The sequence below is a fragment of the Bos indicus x Bos taurus genome, chromosome 20, assembly GCF_003369695.1.
Source record: "Bos indicus x Bos taurus breed Angus x Brahman F1 hybrid chromosome 20, Bos_hybrid_MaternalHap_v2.0, whole genome shotgun sequence".
NCBI lineage: Eukaryota > Metazoa > Chordata > Mammalia > Artiodactyla > Bovidae > Bos > Bos indicus x Bos taurus.
This window is the reverse complement of record NC_040095.1, coordinates 12,276,700-12,297,389: the sequence shown is the minus strand read 5'-3', so window position 1 is coordinate 12,297,389 and position 20,690 is coordinate 12,276,700. Positions and strand designations below refer to the sequence as shown.

The window sequence follows — 20,690 nt, the reverse complement described above, 5'->3', positions numbered from 1 at the left end:
CTTGCATGTGAGGAAGATCTATTTCTCTGTAAGACATGTTGCCTTGTGGTTCACATGTACTTATACACTAGAGTTTATATTCATTCATAACAGCATTATGTTCATAATGAAAAGATGAATGTAGTTACACTGTAGAATTTAGATTACTTTTTCTCATGTGTGAGAACCATGAAAAGCTCGGCTTTTTCTTAAGTTTCCAGACTTCATTTCAGTTGGATTTGAAGAACTAAAACTTCAGGTAGCTTTTACCATTAAATCTATAATTATTTAATATATTATATCTATATATCTATATAGATATATTATATCTATATTTAATCCATCTAAAAACACCAGGGAAGCCGTGATAGCTCAGTGGTTGGTAAAGAATCTACCTGCAATGCAGGGGATGTGGGTTTGATCCCTGGGTTGGGAAGATCCCCTGGAAGAGGGCATGGAAACCCACTCCAGTTGGGTTGCCTGGAGAATCCCATGGACAGAGGAGCCTGGCAGGCTACAGTCCATGGAGTCAGGAAAGAGTTGGACATGACTTAGCAACTAAACAATAGTAATAATAAATAATCCAAAAACATACAGTTGCTATTTTTGAATGCCAGATATTCTAAGATAACTAGATCTTCAAAGCATCCAAATAAGCCTAGAAATAAAAAGGCTTTGTTTTACTGCCTGAAAGTCTTATTACACATTAGCACTATGAAAGGCATCTGAGTATCATTTAGTGCCCTGTGTAGACACTGGTGAGGGGGGTGTGTGTGTGGAAGTTTCTTCCAAACAATTGTCCAGATGTGCTCCCTGCACGAGGAGACAGCATCTTGACTCTACCCACTTGAATTTGGTGCTTTGGATCACAGTATAAGGACTTTAGTGCAGCTGCTGCTGCTGCTGCTAAGTCACTTCAGTCGTGTCCGACTCTGTGAGACCCCATAGACGGCAGCCCATGAGGCTCCCCCGTCCCTGGGATTCTCCAGGCAAGAACACTGGAGTGGGTTGCCATTTCCTTCTCCAATGCATGCAAGTGAAAAGTGAAAGTGAAGTCGCTCAGTCGTGTCCAACTCTTCACGATCCCATGGACTGCAGCCCACCAGGCTCCTCCATCCATGGGATTTTCCAGGCAAGAGAACTGGAGTGGGGTGCCATTGCCTTCTCCGGATTTTAATGCTAGAAAAGAAAAATATGCAAATGAAAAAAGCAATGATTGTTAACTCCAGGAAAGACAAATTTGTATAAGAAAGGAAAATAGAATTATGCTTTTCATGGCCAAACTATGAACAGTATTTATTGTGTAAAATAAAGTATCGACCTTTTGTTCCTAACCAAAAAGTTTGGTTTAGCTCAACTGGGAGGAAATGTGCTTGTTTAGAAGGGGAATAGATTGTTATAAGGGCTAAATTTTCATCTTCGGTGGTAGGAAATCAACAGATAATTTCTAGGATTGAAAAAACAGCATAAGCACATTACATAGAAATTTGCAGACAGCTAAAAGAGTAGAAAGAGTTTCACTGGGGATCGGGGACAAGACAGAACAGAGCTATTTTTCATTATAAGCTTATAAAGCTATTTGACTTTTTGACCCAAGCACATTTATTACTGTGATTAAAAGTACACATCCGTGCACACACACGCATACATTGATATCCTTTTTTTTTTTTTTTAATGTGAGCTTTATATTTTGAGTGTGTGTTGGGTCATATAGAACACACTGCTTCAAGGGATAGTAGAGTGGAAAATGTGTGACTCAGCCCCTGGAGATGAAGGAACCCTATACCTGCTTTTCAAAGCCATCTGAAGCTGTGCTTTTAACTTTAGGACGTGCTTGTTGGCACTCACTACACATTTGCCCTCTGCTGAAGCGTGGTGTCTGCTGCCCTGCTGATACAATAAGCTTCAGTTCACCTTCCTCAGTTTTTCTGTGTAAATGAACAGCCTCCATTGTCCATAGGAATATTCAGGAGTTCACGATGGAATAAGCACAGCAAACAGCCCCTCAAGGATGAAAGCCTCTACCCAGCCGATCACCATTAAAGAATCCAATATTCCACATGACAGTTTTTCTTCCAGGGATTTACTTTGTACTGTCTCTTAATTTAATTGTGTCAGTGTGTTCAGAGCTATATTCTTGGAAGCTTTCAGGCAAAAAACAGTATCCTCAAAAACCTGACATACAAATAAATGAATAAGCATTTATCCTTAGTTGCTCAGTCATGTCCAGCTCTTTGCGACCCCATGGACTGTAGCCTGCAAGGCTCCTCTGTGCCTGAAATATTCCTGACAAGAAGACTGGAATGGGTTGCCCTTGTCTTCTCGGGATCTTCCGAGCCCAGGGATTGAACCCTGGTCTCCTGCATTGCAGGCAGATTCTGAGTCACCAGATATATTTTCCTATTTTCACAACTTTTCTTAAAGTGCTTGAAATTAAGAGGGTTTCCATTGTGTATTCTCAAAGCCTCTTCCTTTCTAAGTCATAGGAAAGTTTTGAATGTAAAAGTGGAACCCTTCTCTTTAAGAGGACCTGCCATCATGTCACTGTCTCTGGGTGTACTGAATCAGTGCATTGGTGCTTTGGGGAAGGGGGGGTGGTTTTGAATGTAGAATCTGAGCAGTTTTCTCCTGTTTTCACTCTAGGAGGAGATCCCTTTTCAAAAAACTAGCTAAGCAGCCTTCTCCTTTACTCCACACCAGCCGAAGTTTCTCCTGCTTGAACCGATCCCTGTCGTCAGGGGAGAGCCTCCCAGGGTCCCCCACTCACAGCTTGTCTCCCCGATCCCCTACACCCAGCTACCGTTCCACCCCCGACTTCCCATCCGGTGAGTGAACCTCCCCTCCTAGCAAGAGTTGAGGGGCCACCAGCTGAGATCCTGGAAGACAAGCTTATTCCAGCTTAAAGAGAGAAGGTGGGGATGTAATTGACAGAGAACAGGATTGACAGGAAGGTCAGAAGATATAGCTATTCGGTCCCTTAGAAAAGACAGGAAGTACTGGGTTAACCTTTGGGGAGGTTTATCTGGAAAGTATTTATTCACTAGACTGAGATGCTGAGACAGTTCACTGCCCTTATCTAAAACAGCTCGGGTCGGAAAGCCTGGGAAGAAAGGGGAAGGGGGCTCTTGCTCACAATGTCCTGTTTCCCACCCACAGGCACTAACTCCTCCCAGAGCAGCTCCCCAAGCTCCAGCGCTCCCAACTCCCCAGCAGGGTCAGGACACGTCCGGCCCAGCACGCTCCATGGTCTGGCGCCCAAACTCAGCGGGCAGCGCTACCGGTCAGGAAGGCGGAAGTCAGCTGGCAGCATCCCCCTGTCTCCGCTGGCCCGGACACCCTCTCCGACCCCACAGCCCACCTCCCCGCAGCGGTCCCCATCCCCTCTGCTGGGGCACTCACTTGGCAATTCCAAGATGGCTCAAGCCTTTCCCAGCAAAATGCACTCCCCACCCACCATCGTCAGGCACGTCGTGAGGCCCAAGAGTGCAGAACCCCCTCGGTCCCCGCTGCTCAAGCGCGTGCAGTCGGAGGAGAAGCTGTCTCCCTCCTATGGAGGCGACAAGAAGCACCTGTGCTCCCGCAAGCACAGCCTTGAGGTCACCCAGGAGGAGGTGCCGCGGGAGCAGCAACAGCGGGAGGTGACCTTGCAGAGCCTGGAGGAGAACGTGTGCGACGCGCCTGCCCTCAGCCGGGCCAGGCCCGTGGAGCAGGGCTGCCTGAAACGCCCCGTGTCCCGGAAGCTGGGCCGCCAGGAGTCTGTGGACGAGCTGGACCGAGAGAAGCTAAAGGCCAAGGTGGTGGTGAAGAAACCTGACGGGCTCTCGGAAAAACAGGAATCCCGCCCGAAGCCCCACGGACTCGGCAGTGACTTGGAAAACCTCTGTGCTTTTAGGCTCGAAGAGAGAGACAAGAAAATCTATCCAAAAGCTTCAGAGAGGTCAAATCATTTTGAAAGCAAAGCAGCCGTGCAGGAGGCCCAGCCCCTGTGCAGCCTTTTGAAAGATGCTCTCCACAAGCAGGCCAATGTGCGGGCCAGCGAGGGTGTCGCCTCTGAGGGGGCAACGGCAGCTGGGGACCACGGCCAGGGCACCTGTGACTTCAAACGAGCCTCAACGCACAGCACCCTCCAAGACGGCCTCTGTCACACCACCCACAGGTCCACCTCCGGGAAGGGGGACACCGCAGAGAAGGCCCCCCAGGCCAAGGAGGGTCTGCGGTGTGAGAAGTTAGACGGCAAGTTGGCCAACATCGATTACCTCCGAAAGAAGATGTCCCTTGAAGACAAAGACGAGAGCCTCTGTTCTGTGCTCAAGCCCAAGGTGACAGCTGGTGCCCAGGACTGCCTGCCTGGGAGCCTGGGCCGGCCCGTGGGAGGGCAGCAGGAGGCCCCGCCAGCCTCCGAGGCCCGCACACCGTTCATCGGCAGCGCCCACGCGGCTCAGCTCAGCGCCGTCTCCTTTGTCCCTCTCAAGGCCCTTTCTGGCCGGGTGGACAGTGGAGCGGAGAAGCCGGGCTTGGCTGCCCCAGAGTCGCCTGTCCGGAAAAGCCCCTCCGAGTATAAGCTGGAAGGGCGGTCTGTGTCGTGCCTGAAGCCCATTGAAGGCACCTTGGACATCGCTCTCCTGTCGGGACCTCAGGCCTCCAAGACAGAGCTGCCTTCCCCGGAGCCTGCCCAGAGCCCCAGCCCAGGCAGTGATGTGGAGTCCCCCATGCCCCTCGCTCTCCCCAGCAGCACAGGGAGGAAGGCTGACACTGCGGGTCAGAGAGAGTCCTCCCCTGCCAGCTTCAAGGTGAACAAATCCTACCTGCTTGAGCCCCGGTTCCCACCGGCCAGCCGGGGTCTGCAGAGTTCACCGGTGGTTGCCCCGCCTGACCCAGAGCTGAAGCTGGACAAGAAGGTCTCCCAGGCAGCCCGTGCCCCAGCGACCATCATGGAGAGCCATCCCCAGCGGGGAGAGGGCCACCCCAGCCAACACCAAGACCACAGCCCCGACGTTAAGCTCCTTCCCTTCCCAGGGCAGAACCTCCAAGGTGCCAACACGTCTAGATCCCGCAGCCCACTCTTGCCTGAAAGTGTCCCCCCTAGAGAGAAGCCGAGTGGGAGAGAGTTGTCCGAAAGGGGCCCTTCCATAGTCGGGAGCGAGTGGTCAGCTGCGAGGCCCGACATCCGCAGAGACCCCTCCAAGGAGCTGTGTCCCCCAGAAGCTGCTAAACCCAGCGACAACTCCCAAACCCCCCCTGTGGTGGGGAGGACCCGCCTGGATGTCTCCACCCAGACCCAGGCCTTGGAGAAAGCATGCGGGCCTTGCGGGAGAGCAAAGCCCAGAGACGGCCGAGAGGAGGTGAGGCTGCCGGCCAGAGAGGACTCCTCTTTGCGCTCTGCGGGGGCTCCTTGTGAGAGAGAGCTGGGCGCAGAGAGAGGCCTGGAATCCAAGATGGAACCTGCTTCTACCAGGTGGTCTCTGGAGCCGCCCAGGCCAGAGAGTGAGAAGAGTGGAAGGCCTTCTGGTTTCCAGTCTGTGCAGAAAGACGGTCCCAAGGAACCGGAGAGGAAAGAACAACCTCTGCAAAAGTACCTCAACAGTTCTCAGCCAGGTCCCAAGGAACCGGAGAGGAAAGAACAGCCCCTGCAAAAGCACCTCCCCAGTAGTTCTCAGCCGGGTCCCAAGGAACCCGAGAGGAAAGAACAGCCCCTGCAAAAGCACGTCACCAGTAGTTCTCAGCCGCGTCCCAAGGAACCGGAGAGGAAAGAACAGCCTCTGCAAAAGCACCTCCCCAGTAGTTCTCAGCCGGGTCCCAAGGAACCGGAGAGGAAAGAACAGCCCCTGCAAAAGCACGTCACCAGTAGTTCTCAGCTGGGTCCCAAGGAACCCGAGAGGAAAGAACAGCCTCTGCAAAAGCACCTCCCCAGTAGTTCTCAGCCGGGTCCCAAGGAACTGGAAAGGAAAGAACAGTGTTTGCAGAAGCACCTCACCAGTAGCTCTCAGCTGGGTCCCAAGGAACCAGAAATGAAAGAACAGCCCCCACAAAAGCACGTCACCAGTAGTTCTCAACTGTGTCCCAAGGAACTGGAAAGGAAAGAACAACCTCCACAAAAGCACCTCACTATTAGCTCTCAGCTGAGTCCCAAGGAACCAGAAAGGAAAGAACAGCCTCTGCAAGAGCACGTCACCAGTAGCTCTCAGCTGAGTCCCAAGGAACCGGAAAGGAAAGAACAGTGTTTGCAGAAGCACTTCACCAGTAGTTCTCAGCTGGGTCCCAAGGAACCAGAAACAAAAGAACAGCCTCTGCAAAAGCACCTCACCAGTAGCTCTCAGCTGAGTCCCAAGGAACCGGAAAGGAAAGAACAGCTTCTGCAAGAGCACCTCACCAGTAGCTCTCAGCTGAGTCCCAAGGAACCGGAAAGGAAAGAACAGTGTTTGCAGAAGCACCTCACCAGTAGTTCTCAGCTGGGTCCCAAGGAACCAGAAATGAAAGAACAGCCTCTGCAAAAGCACCTCACCAGTAGCTCTCAGCTGAGTCCCAAGGAACCAGAAAGGAAAGAACAGCCTCTGCAAAAGCACGTCACCAGTAGCTCTCAGCTGAGCCCCAAGGAGCCGGAAAGGAAAGAACAGCCTCTGCAAAAGCACCTCACAAGTAGCTGTCAGCTGAGTCCCAAGGAGCCGGAAAGGAAAGAACAGCCTCTGCAAAAGCACGTCACCAGTAGCTCTCAGCTGAGCCCCAAGGAGCCGGAAAGGAAAGAACAGCCTCTGCAAAAGCACCTCACCAGTAGCTCTCAGCTGAGTCCCAAGGAACCAGAAAGGAAAGAACAGCCTTTGCAAAAGCACGTCACCAGTAGCTCTCAGCTGAGTCCCAAGGAGCCAGAAAGGAAAGAACAGCTTCTGCAAAAGCACCTCACCATTAGCTCTCAGCTGAGTCCCAAGGAGCCGGAAAGGAAAGAACAGCTTCTGCAAAAGCACCTCACCATTAGCTCTCAGCTGAGTCCCAAGGAGCCGGAAAAGAAAGAACAGCCTCTGCAAAAGCACCTCACCAGTAGCTCTCAGCTGAGTCCCAAGGAGCCGGAAAGGAAAGAACAGCTTCTGCAAAAGCACCTCACCATTAGCTCTCAGCTGAGTCCCAAGGAGCCGGAAAGGAAAGAACAGCCTCTGCAAAAGCACGTCACCAGTAGCTCTCAGCTGAGTCCCAAGGAGCCGGAAAGGAAAGAACAGCTTCTGCAAAAGCACCTCACCATTAGCTCTCAGCTGAGTCCCAAGGAGCCGGAAAGGAAAGAACAGCCTCTGCAAAAGCACGTCACCAGTAGCTCTCAGCTGAGTCCCAAGGAGCCGGAAAGGAAAGAACAGCTTCTGCAAAAGCACCTCACCATTAGCTCTCAGCTGAGTCCCAAGGAACCGGAAAGGAAAGAACAGTGTTTGCAGAAGCACCTCACCAGTAGTTCTCAGGCAGCTCCCAAGGAGCCGGAAAGGAAAGAACAGCCTCTGCAAAAGCACGTCACCAGTAGCTCTCAGCTGAGTCCCAAGGAACCGGAAAGGAAAGAACAGTATTTGCAGAAGCACCTCACCAGTAGTTCTCAGCTGGGTCCCAAGGAACCAGAAACGAAAGAACAGCCTCTGCAAAAGCACCTCACCAGTAGTTCTCAGGTGGGTCCCAAGGATCCGGAAAGGAAAGAACAGCCCCCACAAAAGCACCTCACCAGTAAGTCTCAGCCGGGTCCCAAGGAACCGGAAAGGAAAGAACAGTGTTTGCAAAAGCACCTCACCAGTAGTTCTCAGCCGGGTCCCAAGGAACTGGAAAGGAAAGAACAACCTCCACTAAAGCATGTCACCAGTAGCTCTCAGCTGGGTCCCAGGGAACCAGAAAGGAAAGAACAGCCCCCACAAAAGCACCTCACCAGTAGCTGTCAGCCCCCACCCCCTACCAAAGAGCTCCCTGGCCTGGCTTGTCAGCACTGCATTCTGCCCAGCCACCCTGCTGCCTCTCTGCTGGGGAGCAAGCCCTGTGCTATAGACTCCAGCTTCCAGGATGCTCTCAGGCCCACTGCTGTGCGCAGTGACAGCAGCAGCCACAAGCCCAGGTCTGACCCCGACCTGGGCCCTCCAAAGTCTAAGTTCCCAGACCGGCCCCTCTCCTCCCAGAAGCCGAGCGCTGAGGCTGCAGTGAGCAAAGAGCCTGGCGCTCCGACCCTCGGCAGAGCTGGGGTGGGGAGTGGTAAGGGTGTGTCAGAGGAGTTCCCTGTCCTTCCAGATCCCCAGAACACAGCCCGTGAAGTGATTGGCCAGGGAGCCAGTGGGTACTCAGGCCCCCTGCCCATGGAAGGGGGTCCTCTAGACACAAAGCTGAGACCCACCAGCGCTCGGTGTCCCCCAGAGGCACTGGAGATGCTTGGACATCCACCAGGGCGAGGGCTCCTAGGGGCCAGTGAGTCAGTGGACCAGAAACTCCCCACCTTCAGGGAAAGGCAAAACCTGTCTCCAAAGGCCCCCACACCATCCACTGTGAAAGATTGTCCCCTTCCGTGCAAACAGACAGACAGGAGCCCGAGTCCTCTGGCCACCAGCACCGACGCTGGCAAGTCTGAAGGCAAGAAATGCACTGAAGCACTTTACACCCCTGCGGATGGTGAGAAGCTGGGGGCCGGCTTGTCCTCGGTGCACAGCGAGGCTGGGCCTAAGGGCACAGAGAAGCCGGCAGCAGCCGCTGGGAAGGGCTGGCCAGAGGCCAAGGGGAAAGGACTCAGTCCCCAGAAGCCACTGACCGAGGCCAGCAAGCCCAGCGGCATGAAGCGGTCACCTTCAGCCACGGTGCAGAGCTCTCTCCGCTGTGCCACCCTCCCAGAGAAGTCTCTGAGCTACTCCTGTGGCTTTCCCGAGGCCAGACCAGCAGTTCCAGAGACTTCTACCACCTCCAGCGACACCTCCTCTGCCAAGGCTGCTGGGCCTGCAGCAGAATCCCCAGCCTCCAGCAGCAGGGACCAGCAGAAACCCCTGCCTGGTGGGGATGGCAGAACCCAAATGACCAAGAGCGACTCCTTGCCATGCTTCCGCAGCTCAGCCATCACTCTGGAGTCCCAGCACCCCAGCCCTGGCCTGGTGGTGGTCACCAGCCACCGGGACAGGGCCCTCTCAGTAACCGCCACCGTGGGAGAAACCAAAGGGAAAGAGCCAGCCCCCACCCAGCCAGCTCAGACCAGGAACCAGAACGTGAGCAGAGAGGCGGCCAAGCCGTCCCCCGCTCCAAGCACTGAGCGCCCCATCGTTCTTCCTTCTGAGAAGGACACTGGGCTGCGACAGAGGCGGGGGAAAGAGAGTTTGCGCGGCAGCCCCCACAAAAAGGCCTTGTGACGGGGCAGGCCCGGGCGGTCCTGGGGAAACCCACCCTGCGTGTGTAACTGCGTCTTGACTACCTTGGAAACCAGCGTCGTGGGACACCACCCCCCCTGCTATCGGCAGAGCCTGGAGCCTCACTGAAGAAGCTAGGAGACAAGAGACAGAGAAAGAGGGGACCTTCTTCCAAATGCCTTCCCAAATTGGAACCGGCAAACTGTTACCAGATAGTGTTTGTACAAAATAAAACAAACAAACAAACAAAAAAATTCTTTCTGGTTGAGGTTGAGGGTTGTTGAGGGAAAAGACTTTCTCTGTAAATATCTAGCAATGTGTTTGGTTTGGGGTGTAGAGTTGATACCTTTCTGCTGATGGTGTCATTTACTACAACGTTTGGGTTTTTTTTAAGTAGGATTTTTGCTCTACCATTGATCACGAAGTCATGAAGCGAAATGGCTAAAACTGGGTGTTTGTTAAAATATAGATGCACCCACATTCGTGTATATACACATCCACCCACGTGTTTTGGTCTGTGGTTGAAAAGACTCTTGCAAGGCTACATTTTTTTCTAAGTTAAAACATTCTGAGTAGAGTTGATGGTGAAAGAAAGCCTGAAATACACTAGATTGTGAGTGTGTATGTGTATTTTTAACCAGAAATTTTGATAGCACTGTATCTGGCTACCTATATTTCCAGATCTAAAACTCGAATCACTGCATCTGGAATGCTCCTCCATCAGGAATGGCCACAACAGATGGAGCTAGCCATTTTCATTTCACTAATGGCCATTTTGATCCTGGGCCCAACTGTCTCCAAGGCCAGTTGTCCTTGTGTGTGGGTGTGGGTGTCAACTCTTCACCAGAGGTAGAGCGAGGGCTATACACACACGTTGACTTTTATTTCTGTTCTGCTTTCCCTCCTTCTCATGCTCTTAAATAAACTCAGGCCTTTATGCTATGAGTCGCTAGTCCAAGAAGCACACGTTTTGTAGTAGTTCTGCGCCCGCCCTGCTGTTGAACAAAAAAGAAAATAACTGGCCGTACACGAACCTGCTCGTATTTAGGTTGATGAATAAGCACTAGGCATTGGAAGAGGCTTTCACTTTGCTTTTTTGAGGAAAAGTGGAGGGGGTATGGAGTTTGGCATCATAGCATATATTTTAAGGAATAATCAGGACATCAGATACATTTTAATACATAGCTGGGGCCTTATGTTGTAGATGAAGCTTGCTGTTTTTAGCAAGTTCCTGGGTTTCACATTCATTCCTGGTGCATCAAGTAGCTCCATACATTTCATAACATGGTCTCTTTATTTGTATGCAAAAAAAATATATACTGTATTAATAAAGAGCAGCATTTTTGTAACAAAAAGACTTGTTGGAGCTATTTGGTGCTTGAATGTGACTGTCCTTTTTACTTTTGCTAAGCCTTATTTAAATTTTGTATACCATGGAATATGTAGGATTTGTCCAGTCATTTTAGTGCTGAGGGGGTCTTTGTGTTTTTGTTGCAGTTTTCCTGGTGGCTCGTTTTGTATTGTAAGAGGGCACTCACTGACATAAGTACTAAGGCACTAAGAGAAAATACACACAGATAAGTATTTATAAGATGCTTGGGATCCATAGCAGGATTTTCGTTTTGTTTTGTAAGAGAAAAAAATCACCAGTAAATACTAGTCCAGCACCCAACCCCCCTCCCCGCAGGGATATCTGAGTATCTTCAGGCTATAAAATTGTTCACCGAAGCACAGCATCATCTTACATCCCTGTGGACTGTAAATCATTTAGAGAGGCTGTAAACTCCACTCCAAAAACAAAGGCATAACTTAACCAATTGCTTGGTTGTCCTTCATTGTAAAATGAGTTGACAGTGACGAAAAAACTCTCTTCCTTGCCCCTAATTTTTTTCCCATGAGGTTCTAGCCATTCCCCATCACTGTGTTGTGAATTGTAGAAGAAACAAATATTTTGAAAGAACTTACATAGATTTCAAAAATGGTCTCAACATTTATAATTCATACCTGCAATCGGCGGCTGTCATAACCCAACCCTTCTGCACCCAGACATCTAGACAGGTCTGTCGGGGAGGTAGTGTATGGTTTACAGCCTTTGCTTTTTAACTGTCCAGTTTTCTTTAAAGCACAACTAGCTGCTTGTTTACAAATGATATTTTAAAATGTATATTTTGTATAGTGTATTATCATTTTTGCCAAATATGTTTTTGCATTTTGGATGGCTACCGAGTCCCTAAGATTGCATTCATGTAATACCTGTTTGTTGTGAACCTCTCCAGTCAGATGGTAGAAATTCTCCTGTGTTCTGTTCGGTCGGTCTCCTGTGATTGTAAGGTGTGCTCCTCGCTAGTACTCCCAGCTGTAGATTTACCAGCTTAAAGTTTGTTAGGATCTGTGCAATAAAGTGTTTGCAGTCTTATTTTCTCTAAGGAATTCCCTATGGATGTCATAATTGTTGTATATTGAACAAATATTTATACTTATGCAGTTGCATAACATTGAAATAAAAATTTAGCATGAAAAGATAATGGCTATTAAGTTATTTTTTTTCCCCATCTACGCACATGCATAGCATCTCCAAAACATGACTGAACAGAACTCTGTTGTGGAAACAGAGGTTTTCTGCAGCTCCCTTTTGGTGAGTGGAAAGCGGAAAGGTTTGCTAATTTAAAAAAACTGAAACAGTGTTCCTTCCTTCAAGACTGTCTGCCTTTAAGTAGACTCAGCTCCTCCTTCAGTTCTCCCAAAACTTTGCTCCATCAGTTACCATTGTGTTTTCTCATCTTTCTTTTCCTTCCATCCGATAAGACATCAGGATGGCAAGAAGCAGTCTTACACTGACTGTGTGCACGCTTAGTGCTGGGCGACATGGGCTTTATCTGCCATCTCCTCTGAGCCCCAACACCAGCCTCAAACCAGATGGTGATGGCATCCCCATCTTACTGAGGAGCAAACAGGCCCGGACAGGCTGTGTGATTTGCTTAACACACCCTGTAAAGACAGCTTACTTTTGGATGTCGATTTTTCTGGTTCTAACGCTCTTGACCATTCTAAACATTACCAGGTATCATGCACTTGAATTCAGATCCAGGCCCCTCTGAATGATCTAAGCTACCTCATTTTCTCTTTTTAAGTTTATATGCAGAAAAATCATATCATGCAAAATTACAAACTTGATGATTAGTGGGAAGCCATGAGCCAAGGAAGCTAATCGTTCTCTGTAATAGGGATCCTTTATTAGTTGTAATTAATCAGTAGGCAATTTCCCTTCTAGATTTTTGGTTCGCAACACAAATGTTACATGAAAAAGTATAGCTCTATTAACTGTGGAAATTTGCTTGTTTCAGTGTAGGCTGGACATTAAGCAACTCAATGGTAGGGCAGTTCACTCAATTTAATTTCCTTCCTACCAGTGTGTTCTTAACACTTTGCTCAATGTCATCATTTTGTGTATTCCTTTCTCTTTCTACCCTCCTTCCTCAGTTAGTGTTGTATGCATCTCATATATCTAGGAAAGCTGGAAATCACCACAGCTTTGTTGAACTTTGGTTTCATTTCTTTTTTTTATACTGAAAATCAATCATTTGGCCCAGGTTCAATTTCTCTGGTAGTTCATACACCTCAGACCCTGGACTGGAGGCTTTAACACCATTAAAAAAAAAAAAACATGCAGCAGCATCTCATGAATTGCTGGGACCATGCATTCCACAAGACAAGACCGCCCTCTCATAACGTCATAGGCTGCAATGGGGCTGTCGATCCCAATACTTGGATGCAGGCAAACACATCAAAAAGGGGCTCTGTTCCCAAGACCGAAGTTGCCTGTATGTTTTGTGACATGCCATCGAGTTTGCTCAGATGTAGGGGAAAAGGAAGAAGACCCATTGCATACGGTTTCTAGGAACTGCTCCACAGAGCTTTACAAAAAGGCTCGTAATATTATAAAGCTGAAAGCATCTCCCAAAGTCATTGGCTGTTTCACTGAAGCACTGAAGAGATGGCTGTCAGAACCTGGAGGTGAAGACAGAAGCTGTTTGCAAGGCCTAAAGCAAGCATGCTGCCACTACCCAGCCTTCATATGTGAGCTGGCATCGCCATCTCCTCCAGCTGTAACCTGTCTAAATAAATATCCTTTGCCTGGAAGTTCTGTCTCTTTGGAATACGAATACTGTGTGAAACTGTTGTGCTGCAGTGACTTTCCTTGGCTGGAGGCAGATTTTCTTGTGTGGGGGACTGAGGGCAGCTCCTATGGATGGCCTCCCATGTCTGTGAGCTCAGTGCCACCCAGTAAGATGACCCTCAGCCCCTTGGCCTGCCGTCCCTTTCCAAAGGGGATCCTTAGAACACCCATGGCTCCTTCTGTTCTCAAGGGAAAGGCGAGAGCAATCCAGGAAGCTTGGGCTTAAGCTTTTGCCTTTGAAATCGCAAAGCTTTAGAAAAAGCCCACCTCCTTTTTCAGTACTGGAAATCCTCACCATCTCTTTATTCTTGCGCTATTGTGAAAACCAAAAAAGTCTTTAAAAATTCTTATTTTTCTTTATTGTGCAATACATGGTCAAATGAAAGCAAATTACAAATATAGAAAAGCAAAAAAAAAAAAAGTCACTGCCCTTCCCCAGACACTTTTATTCTTCAATTTATATGGAATTTTATTTTAACCAAAAAAAAAAAAAGAAAGAAATAATAGAGGCATGATGTTGGGTAACTTCTGCTTAGTATTAAGTCAAAAATAGATTTCAATGTCTCTAAGTATCCTGCAATACTACGTAATGACCACATAGTATTTCATGTTAAAGACGTGACACAGTATTTTCTCTCATGTACACGTGCACAAGTAGAGAACCTCAGACTTGGATGTTTGAGGTCATCCTGCTCATCGAACTTGGAGCCAGGATTCATTTAACTTACCCCTACACTCCCATCCAGCCTCCTCCTGCCCCATAGGCAACCGTTAATTGTTTGTGTTCTTAAAAAATGTAAGTATCATTTTTCTGTATACATGTATTTTTAATTTATGGAAATCATGTTAATAAGTCATTTGGGTGTTTTTTGTTTTTTCTGTTAAGGTCTATATGTTGGTTCACTGGCTCTCATACATGGAAGACATGGAGAGACCGAAGAGACAGCAGCCCCAAAGTGGTAGGTGGCAGGTTTATAAGCAGGGGAACTCACCGATGAGGCTTCTCTTCAGTGGCCACAGGACAAGGGGATCTCTGCACCCACCTGCCAGGGTCTTAAAAGTTAACATAGAGGCCTTAACAGGATTCAGGCATGTATAACGTACAGATGATCTCGGCACCTTGCTCTCAAGGCCAAGTCCTTGAAAACGACTCCTCCTGTGGGAGCACCACACATACTTTATGAGGACAGGGGAGGGGGATGAGGAGACTCCAATTGATGGGTCCAACTTCAGGTCAATTGGTGATCATGTCTTCTCCATGACCTCCTCCAACACTGTATGCTTAAGATTCAGCTACATTGCTGTAGCTGTGTCTAACTCACCACTTCTAGTTACTGGATGATGCCTCAGGGTGTGCATCTTAGATGTTTTAAATGCCCATTTCCCTAGTGATGACCCCTCAAATGGCTTTAAACTCGCCCCTAAAGCAACAATGCTGCACTGAATACCACTGTGGAATTGTGAAATTTTCTTGTCATACATACCCAGCATTGGATTGGTGGGTGATGTATTTAATTTGATGAATTTTTGCCTCGTGGTCCTACAATAGCTACACCAGTCTACACCCCTAAGCAGTGTGTGCGGTTCCTATAAGCTCACATCCCATCTACACTAGTATCCAGTCTCCCTTTTTTTGCCAGACTACTAGATATAACCTTATCTTATTTTAATCTGTGTTTCTTAATTCCATGTAGTATCAGCATACTTATGCTCTTATCCCACCCAAGAACATAGAGTGTCTTTCCTTACCTTATTTAATCCTTTATCTCTTGTTGTATATTTAGATCATTTCCAAGAAGAGTAGAAAGAGAAAAAAGAATTCCCCAAGCCATTTAGAAAGCCCATGAACTGACATGAATGGAGAAGGGGGAGATGGATGAATGCTCAGGTGGTTCCCTGTCCTCTGCTTCCCTTTGCAAGATCTAGTATCATGTCTTGAACAGCCAAGTGTTTAGAAAATATTATGTAAAAATGGAGGAAGAGGTGGGCAGCAAGAGGTGAATGTTCAATGTAGTTCACTCTTTAATTTTTCATGAGTAATAATGGCTTTTTAAAACCAAATTTAAAAATGATAGATTCAGATCAGTTGCTCAGTCATGTCCGACTCTTTGTGACCCCGTGGGCTGCAGCACACCAGGTTTCCCTGCACATCACCAACTCCCGGAGCTTGCTCTAACTTGTCCATCGAGTTGGTGATGCCATCCGACTATCTCATCCTCTGTCATCCCCTTCTCCTCATGCCTTCAATCTTTCCCAGCATCAGGGTCTTTCAAATGAGTCAGTTCTTCGCATCAGGTGGTCAAAGTATTGGAGTTTCAGCTTCAGCATCAGTCCTTCCATTGGATAGTCAGGACTGATTTCCTCTAAGATTGACTGGTTTGATCTTCTTGCCATCCAAAGGACTCTCCAGAGTCTTCTCCAACACCACAATTCAAAAGCATCAGTTCTTCAGTGCTCAGCTTTCTTTGTTGTCCAGCTCTCACATCCATACATGACTATTGGAAAAACCATAGCTTTGACTATATAGACCTTTGTTGGCAAAGTAATGTCTCTGCTTCTTTATATGTCTAGGTTGGTCATAGCTTTTCTTCCAAGGAGCAAGCATCTTTTAATTTCATGGCTGCACTCACCATCTGCAATGATTTTGGAGCCCAAGAAAATAAAGTCTGTCACTGTTTCCATTGTTTCCCCATCTATTTACCATGAAGTGATGGGACCAGATGCCATGGTCTTAGTTTTTTGAATTTTGAGTTTTAAGCCAGCTTTTTGACTCTCCTCTTCCACTTTCATCAAGAGACACTTTAGTTCCTCTTTGCTTTCTGCCATAAAAGTGGTGTCATCTGCATATCTGAGGTTATTGATATTTCTCCTGGCAATCTTGATTCCAGCTTGAGCTTCATCCAGCCTGGCATTTTGCATGATGTACTCTGCATTTAAGTTAAATAAGCAGGGTGACGATATACAGCCTTGATGTACTCCTTTCCTAATTTGGAACCAGTCCATTGTTCTATGTCCGGTTCTAACTGTTGCTTCTTGACCTGCATTCAGGTTTCTCAGGTGGCGGGTAATGTGCTCTGGTATTCCCATCTCTTTAAGAATTTTCCACAGTTTGTTGTGATCCACACAGTCAAAGGCTTTAACATAGTCAATGAAGCAGAAGTAGATGTTTTTCTGAAATTCTCTTTCATTTCCTATGATTCAACAGATGTTGGCAATTTGATCTCCGGTTCCTCTGCCTTTTCTAAATCCAGCTTGTGCATCTAGAAGTTCTCGGTTCACGTATTGTTGAAGTCTACCTTGGAGTATTTTGAGCATTACTTTGCTAGTGTGCGAAATAAATGCAATTTTGCCGTAGTTTGAACATTCTTTGGCATTGCACTTCTTTGGGATTGGAATGAAAACTGACCTTTTCCAGTCCTATGGCCACTGCTGAATTTTCCAAATTCCAAATTCCTTTTTCAAGACCCACAGTATTCAATAAGTGATTTCCAGTTGTCAGTAGCTGGAATGGAGTGGGGATGGGTAGGTGGCAGAACGAGGTAGCTGAGGAACAGAGGCTTGTGGCCTGGCAGTGATGGCAGAAGAGACTAATGAGCTGCTTGCCCAGGAGCCTCACTCTTGGACTGGGAGCCTCCTTAACCTTTTCTTCCCATTTTGTTGGGACATTTCCTCTTATAGGGTATGGCCTAGTTTTTTAGCTCATGGAATCTGACATGTATTTCTGTTACTGTTTGATAAAGTTAAGGGAAGGATTTTACATGAAATAATTTGGCTAAAAGTCCAAGACCAACCCTAGTCTAACAGAATCCCAATATCTACAGGGTGGGACATGGAAATCTGTTCTGTAAAGAATTTCCCCAATGATTCTGGTGATAAACCAGTGTCTGAGAGCTCTGGGAGTCACACGGGGCTGCTGACTCCTCTGCAGCCAGACTAACTCCCATCGTATTAGGCATCCTAATTCTTAATGTCTCAGGCAGTTGATTCTAGCTCAACACCCAGGACGCCCCTCAGTCATGAACTAACCACATCCTCTCTTGCTATAATTCAAGTTAATTTTCTCTTCAGCATTCAGAACAGATGGAAAGCAATGTCAGCCACCCCTCTTGCATCCTATAGTAATATATGAAAGTATTATAAAGCCATTTATAAACTTCAAAATTGCAAGCGTCACTTATTGGGGAATTAGATGAGTAGAAGTAAAATGACAGTTTCCTGTCCTGAAATTTTACATGGACACATAGATCATGCCTACGTTTGGGTCTGTGCTGTGTTCAGTTAGCAGTCAGGGCCGCTGGCACAGAGGAAAGGTATAATTTGCTTTCAGATTGTGGGAGTTGCAGTTCATTCAGAGCATCCTCTGATGGAGGCCAGTCGGTTTTTATGGACTTCATTGCTGTTTGCTTCAGTACACTTTGAAATGCACGGTCAGCTCAGTGAGCTACAACATGCAATAATAACACATTTTTATAGGAGTAGCTTGTCAGAGCAGCAACAACATGCAATACATAAAACCAGTAAACGCACTGCAGCTGCAGAGTCTATCCTAGTAACTAGGATAAAGCAATAAAATTGACAGCAGCCATCAAAAAGCTCCCTTTCTGACTTTGCAGGGTGAATTTACTATTGCTCAAAACAGAGGAGCTGTCACAAAGCCGTAGATCAGTGCCCAGTTATGGAGTAGCTCGTGGCGTTGCATAGAAGGGCCTGATACAGCAAAGCCGGGCCATTACAGATTGTTAGGGCTTGGGTCCCTCAGTTCACAGCAGTGACCCCCAATCTTTTTGGCACCAAGGACCAGGTTCCTGAAAAAGTTTTTCCACAGATTGGGGTGGGGAGGGGGGAGATGGTTTGGGGATAATCCAAGCACATTAAATTTATTGTGGACTTTAATTCTTATTATTATGTGTAATTATTACATTAGCTCCACCTCAGATCATCAGGCATTAGAGCTCAAAGGTTGAGGACCCCCTGCTGTACAGAATGTTTTTGTTTTTCCAAGTTACATGTTACGGAGGACAGTGTGGCAAGGGAGTGGTTAGGTCAGCAGTTAGTATTTCCTGAAAGTGAAAGTCGCTCGGTCCTGTCCGACTCTTTGTGATCCCATGGACTATACAGTCCATGGAATTCTCCTGGCCAGAATACTGGAGTGGGTAGCCTATCCCTTCTCCAGCAGATCTTCCCAACCCAAAAATTGAACCAGGGTCTCCTGCATTGCAGGCGGATTCTCTACCAAATGGGCTTTCAGGGAAGCCCTATCTGCAGCTTAAATCCTTAAGGCAGGAAGGAGTTTAAGTTTGCTAGGATACACAGGGAACTGGGGGGTTGGTGTATCAGTCTGAATTAAGAGTGTAGACTTTCATCCTCCCTGATAGGATTGAAGGAAGAAGGGAAGGAGAGGAAGGAAAGCAGGAGGTAAGTAATGAAAGGAAGTACAGAGGGAGAGAAAGAGTTAGGAATGAAGGAGGGGAAGAAGCAACAAAGAAAGAAAAACAGAAAAGGGAGGCAAGGAGCAGTGAGCCTGGTTTTGGCATCTTCAGGTCACCGCCAGGAATGTTCCTCAAACTTTCTAGAACTGATCACTGAATTTGCTGCAAGCAAATGAACAAAATCAACAAGACTGTGTGTCCAGCTATCTCCCAGATATTCACCTCAGTTCCCAGAGGTGAATGCTTCCTGCCCCACTAGAGTGGGCGGTGTGGATGGTGGTCAGAGGGAGATGTGCTCCCTGACTCGGGAGGGTCGGCTGCCTGCCTGGCTTCAGGTCCCTCGAATGAGGGGCCTTTCCTGTGGCCACAGCTAGGAGGCTCCCTGGAAGAGCACCCGCTCAGCACATTCTGGAGCAGTCATGCCCACTTCTGTGTTAGGTCATCTCTGAGCCTGAAACTCAAGGGGAAAAGGCCTTGGTCACTGCCAGACTCAGGGCAGGAACAGTGCAGAAGGGGCTCAGGCCAGCCTTCTCGGGGGCTGCCCACCATCTTAGGCCTGGGGAGGAATGACAGTGGCCGAAGAGGGGTGTCCCAGGCCCTCAGAGTTCCAGGCACTTTCTCCTTTAACATGTGTCCTTAAATGACTTCCTTGCCCACACTCCCTCAGGAAAGCCGAGGAAAATTCCTTTTCCACACACCTGTTTTCCCAAACGCTGGTGTTTCAGATAATCAAAGCAGTGAATTGTGTGAGTTTTCATTTCATTAGCAGGATGGTGCCCTGCTTGCCCTCTCTCACCAGAGGGTTTTGGTACCCATTCATCTCTGCCACCTCTCTTGGTTTTAAAGGAAGGCTGCAAATCTTTGCACCCAAGAGTTGGGAGGCAGCTGAGGATGAGAACAAGGTATAAGATCTTGAACTCTTCTCCCTGTTTCCAGAGACCAAGGGGAAGGAGGTGGGACATTTTGGAGGAAAACTGAGAAACGGTGCCTGCTAACAGGCCTCCAGGAGATGGTGGCCAGGGAGTTAGATGGGAGTCCCCACTTCTGACCAGTCCTCAGGGCAAGGGACCGGGTAAGGTGAGTGAGGCACCTACTTGGGTGCCAAATTTAAGGGGGCACCAAAAAACTCAGTAACAAAGATACATAGCATTTAAATGCAACATTAAAAGAATCAAAACTAATGTAAAATATCCACAATGAACAAACTATCAAAGTTTTAAACAAAGGCAGCATGGTTACTAACAAGTTTCCTTTTGCCTCAGGCTCTAATACATGGCACTGGTGTAGATCCTGGCTATGTTTAAAATCTTTTTGTACTTATTGTGGATTTTTGGCATTAATTTAGAGTTTAAAAAATAAGAATTTTTTTTGCCTTGATTACTGAGTTTTTTGGCTCCCCCTTAAATTTTGCACCCAAAGCAAATGCCTCACTCCCCACCCTGCCCCGACCCCCCATTTCCTGGCCACTGTCTGTGTCCTTAACCAAGAACTCTGGGAATACTTAGGCTCCTATGTAGTATCACACACACACACACACACACACACCCTAAGACTGGTAAAGCATTTGCAATGTATGTTTATGTCTTTCCTTCACTATTCCCTTGTCTTTCCTGCTTTTCTGGACGTACAGAGATAAAGAAGAGCTGGTCCCCAAGTTTCTACTCTGTTCCAATATTATGCCCCCAACCTAAGGTCAATCAATTCTGATTGACTGTTAACTAATTTTTACTTTGATAGCCAATCAATATTTAATAACTCTGCTATCTCTAA

General features: G+C 47.6%; 1 protein-coding gene across 11 annotated transcripts in view; it reads left to right on the top strand.

The window, feature by feature from the left end:
- The window catches only part of MAST4 (microtubule associated serine/threonine kinase family member 4), a 619,741-nt gene extending 607,902 nt beyond the window's left edge, over positions 1-11,839 (top strand). For all 11 annotated transcript variants that reach the window (XM_027519962.1, XM_027519961.1, XM_027519964.1 and 8 more), the window contains 2 exons: positions 2,623-2,804; positions 3,136-11,839. In XM_027519962.1, the coding sequence (XP_027375763.1) occupies positions 2,623-2,804; positions 3,136-9,317 (6,364 nt within the window). In that variant the 3' untranslated portion in view covers positions 9,318-11,839. The remainder of the gene's footprint in view (positions 1-2,622; positions 2,805-3,135) is intronic.
- Positions 11,840-20,690: the final 8,851 nt, after the last annotated feature.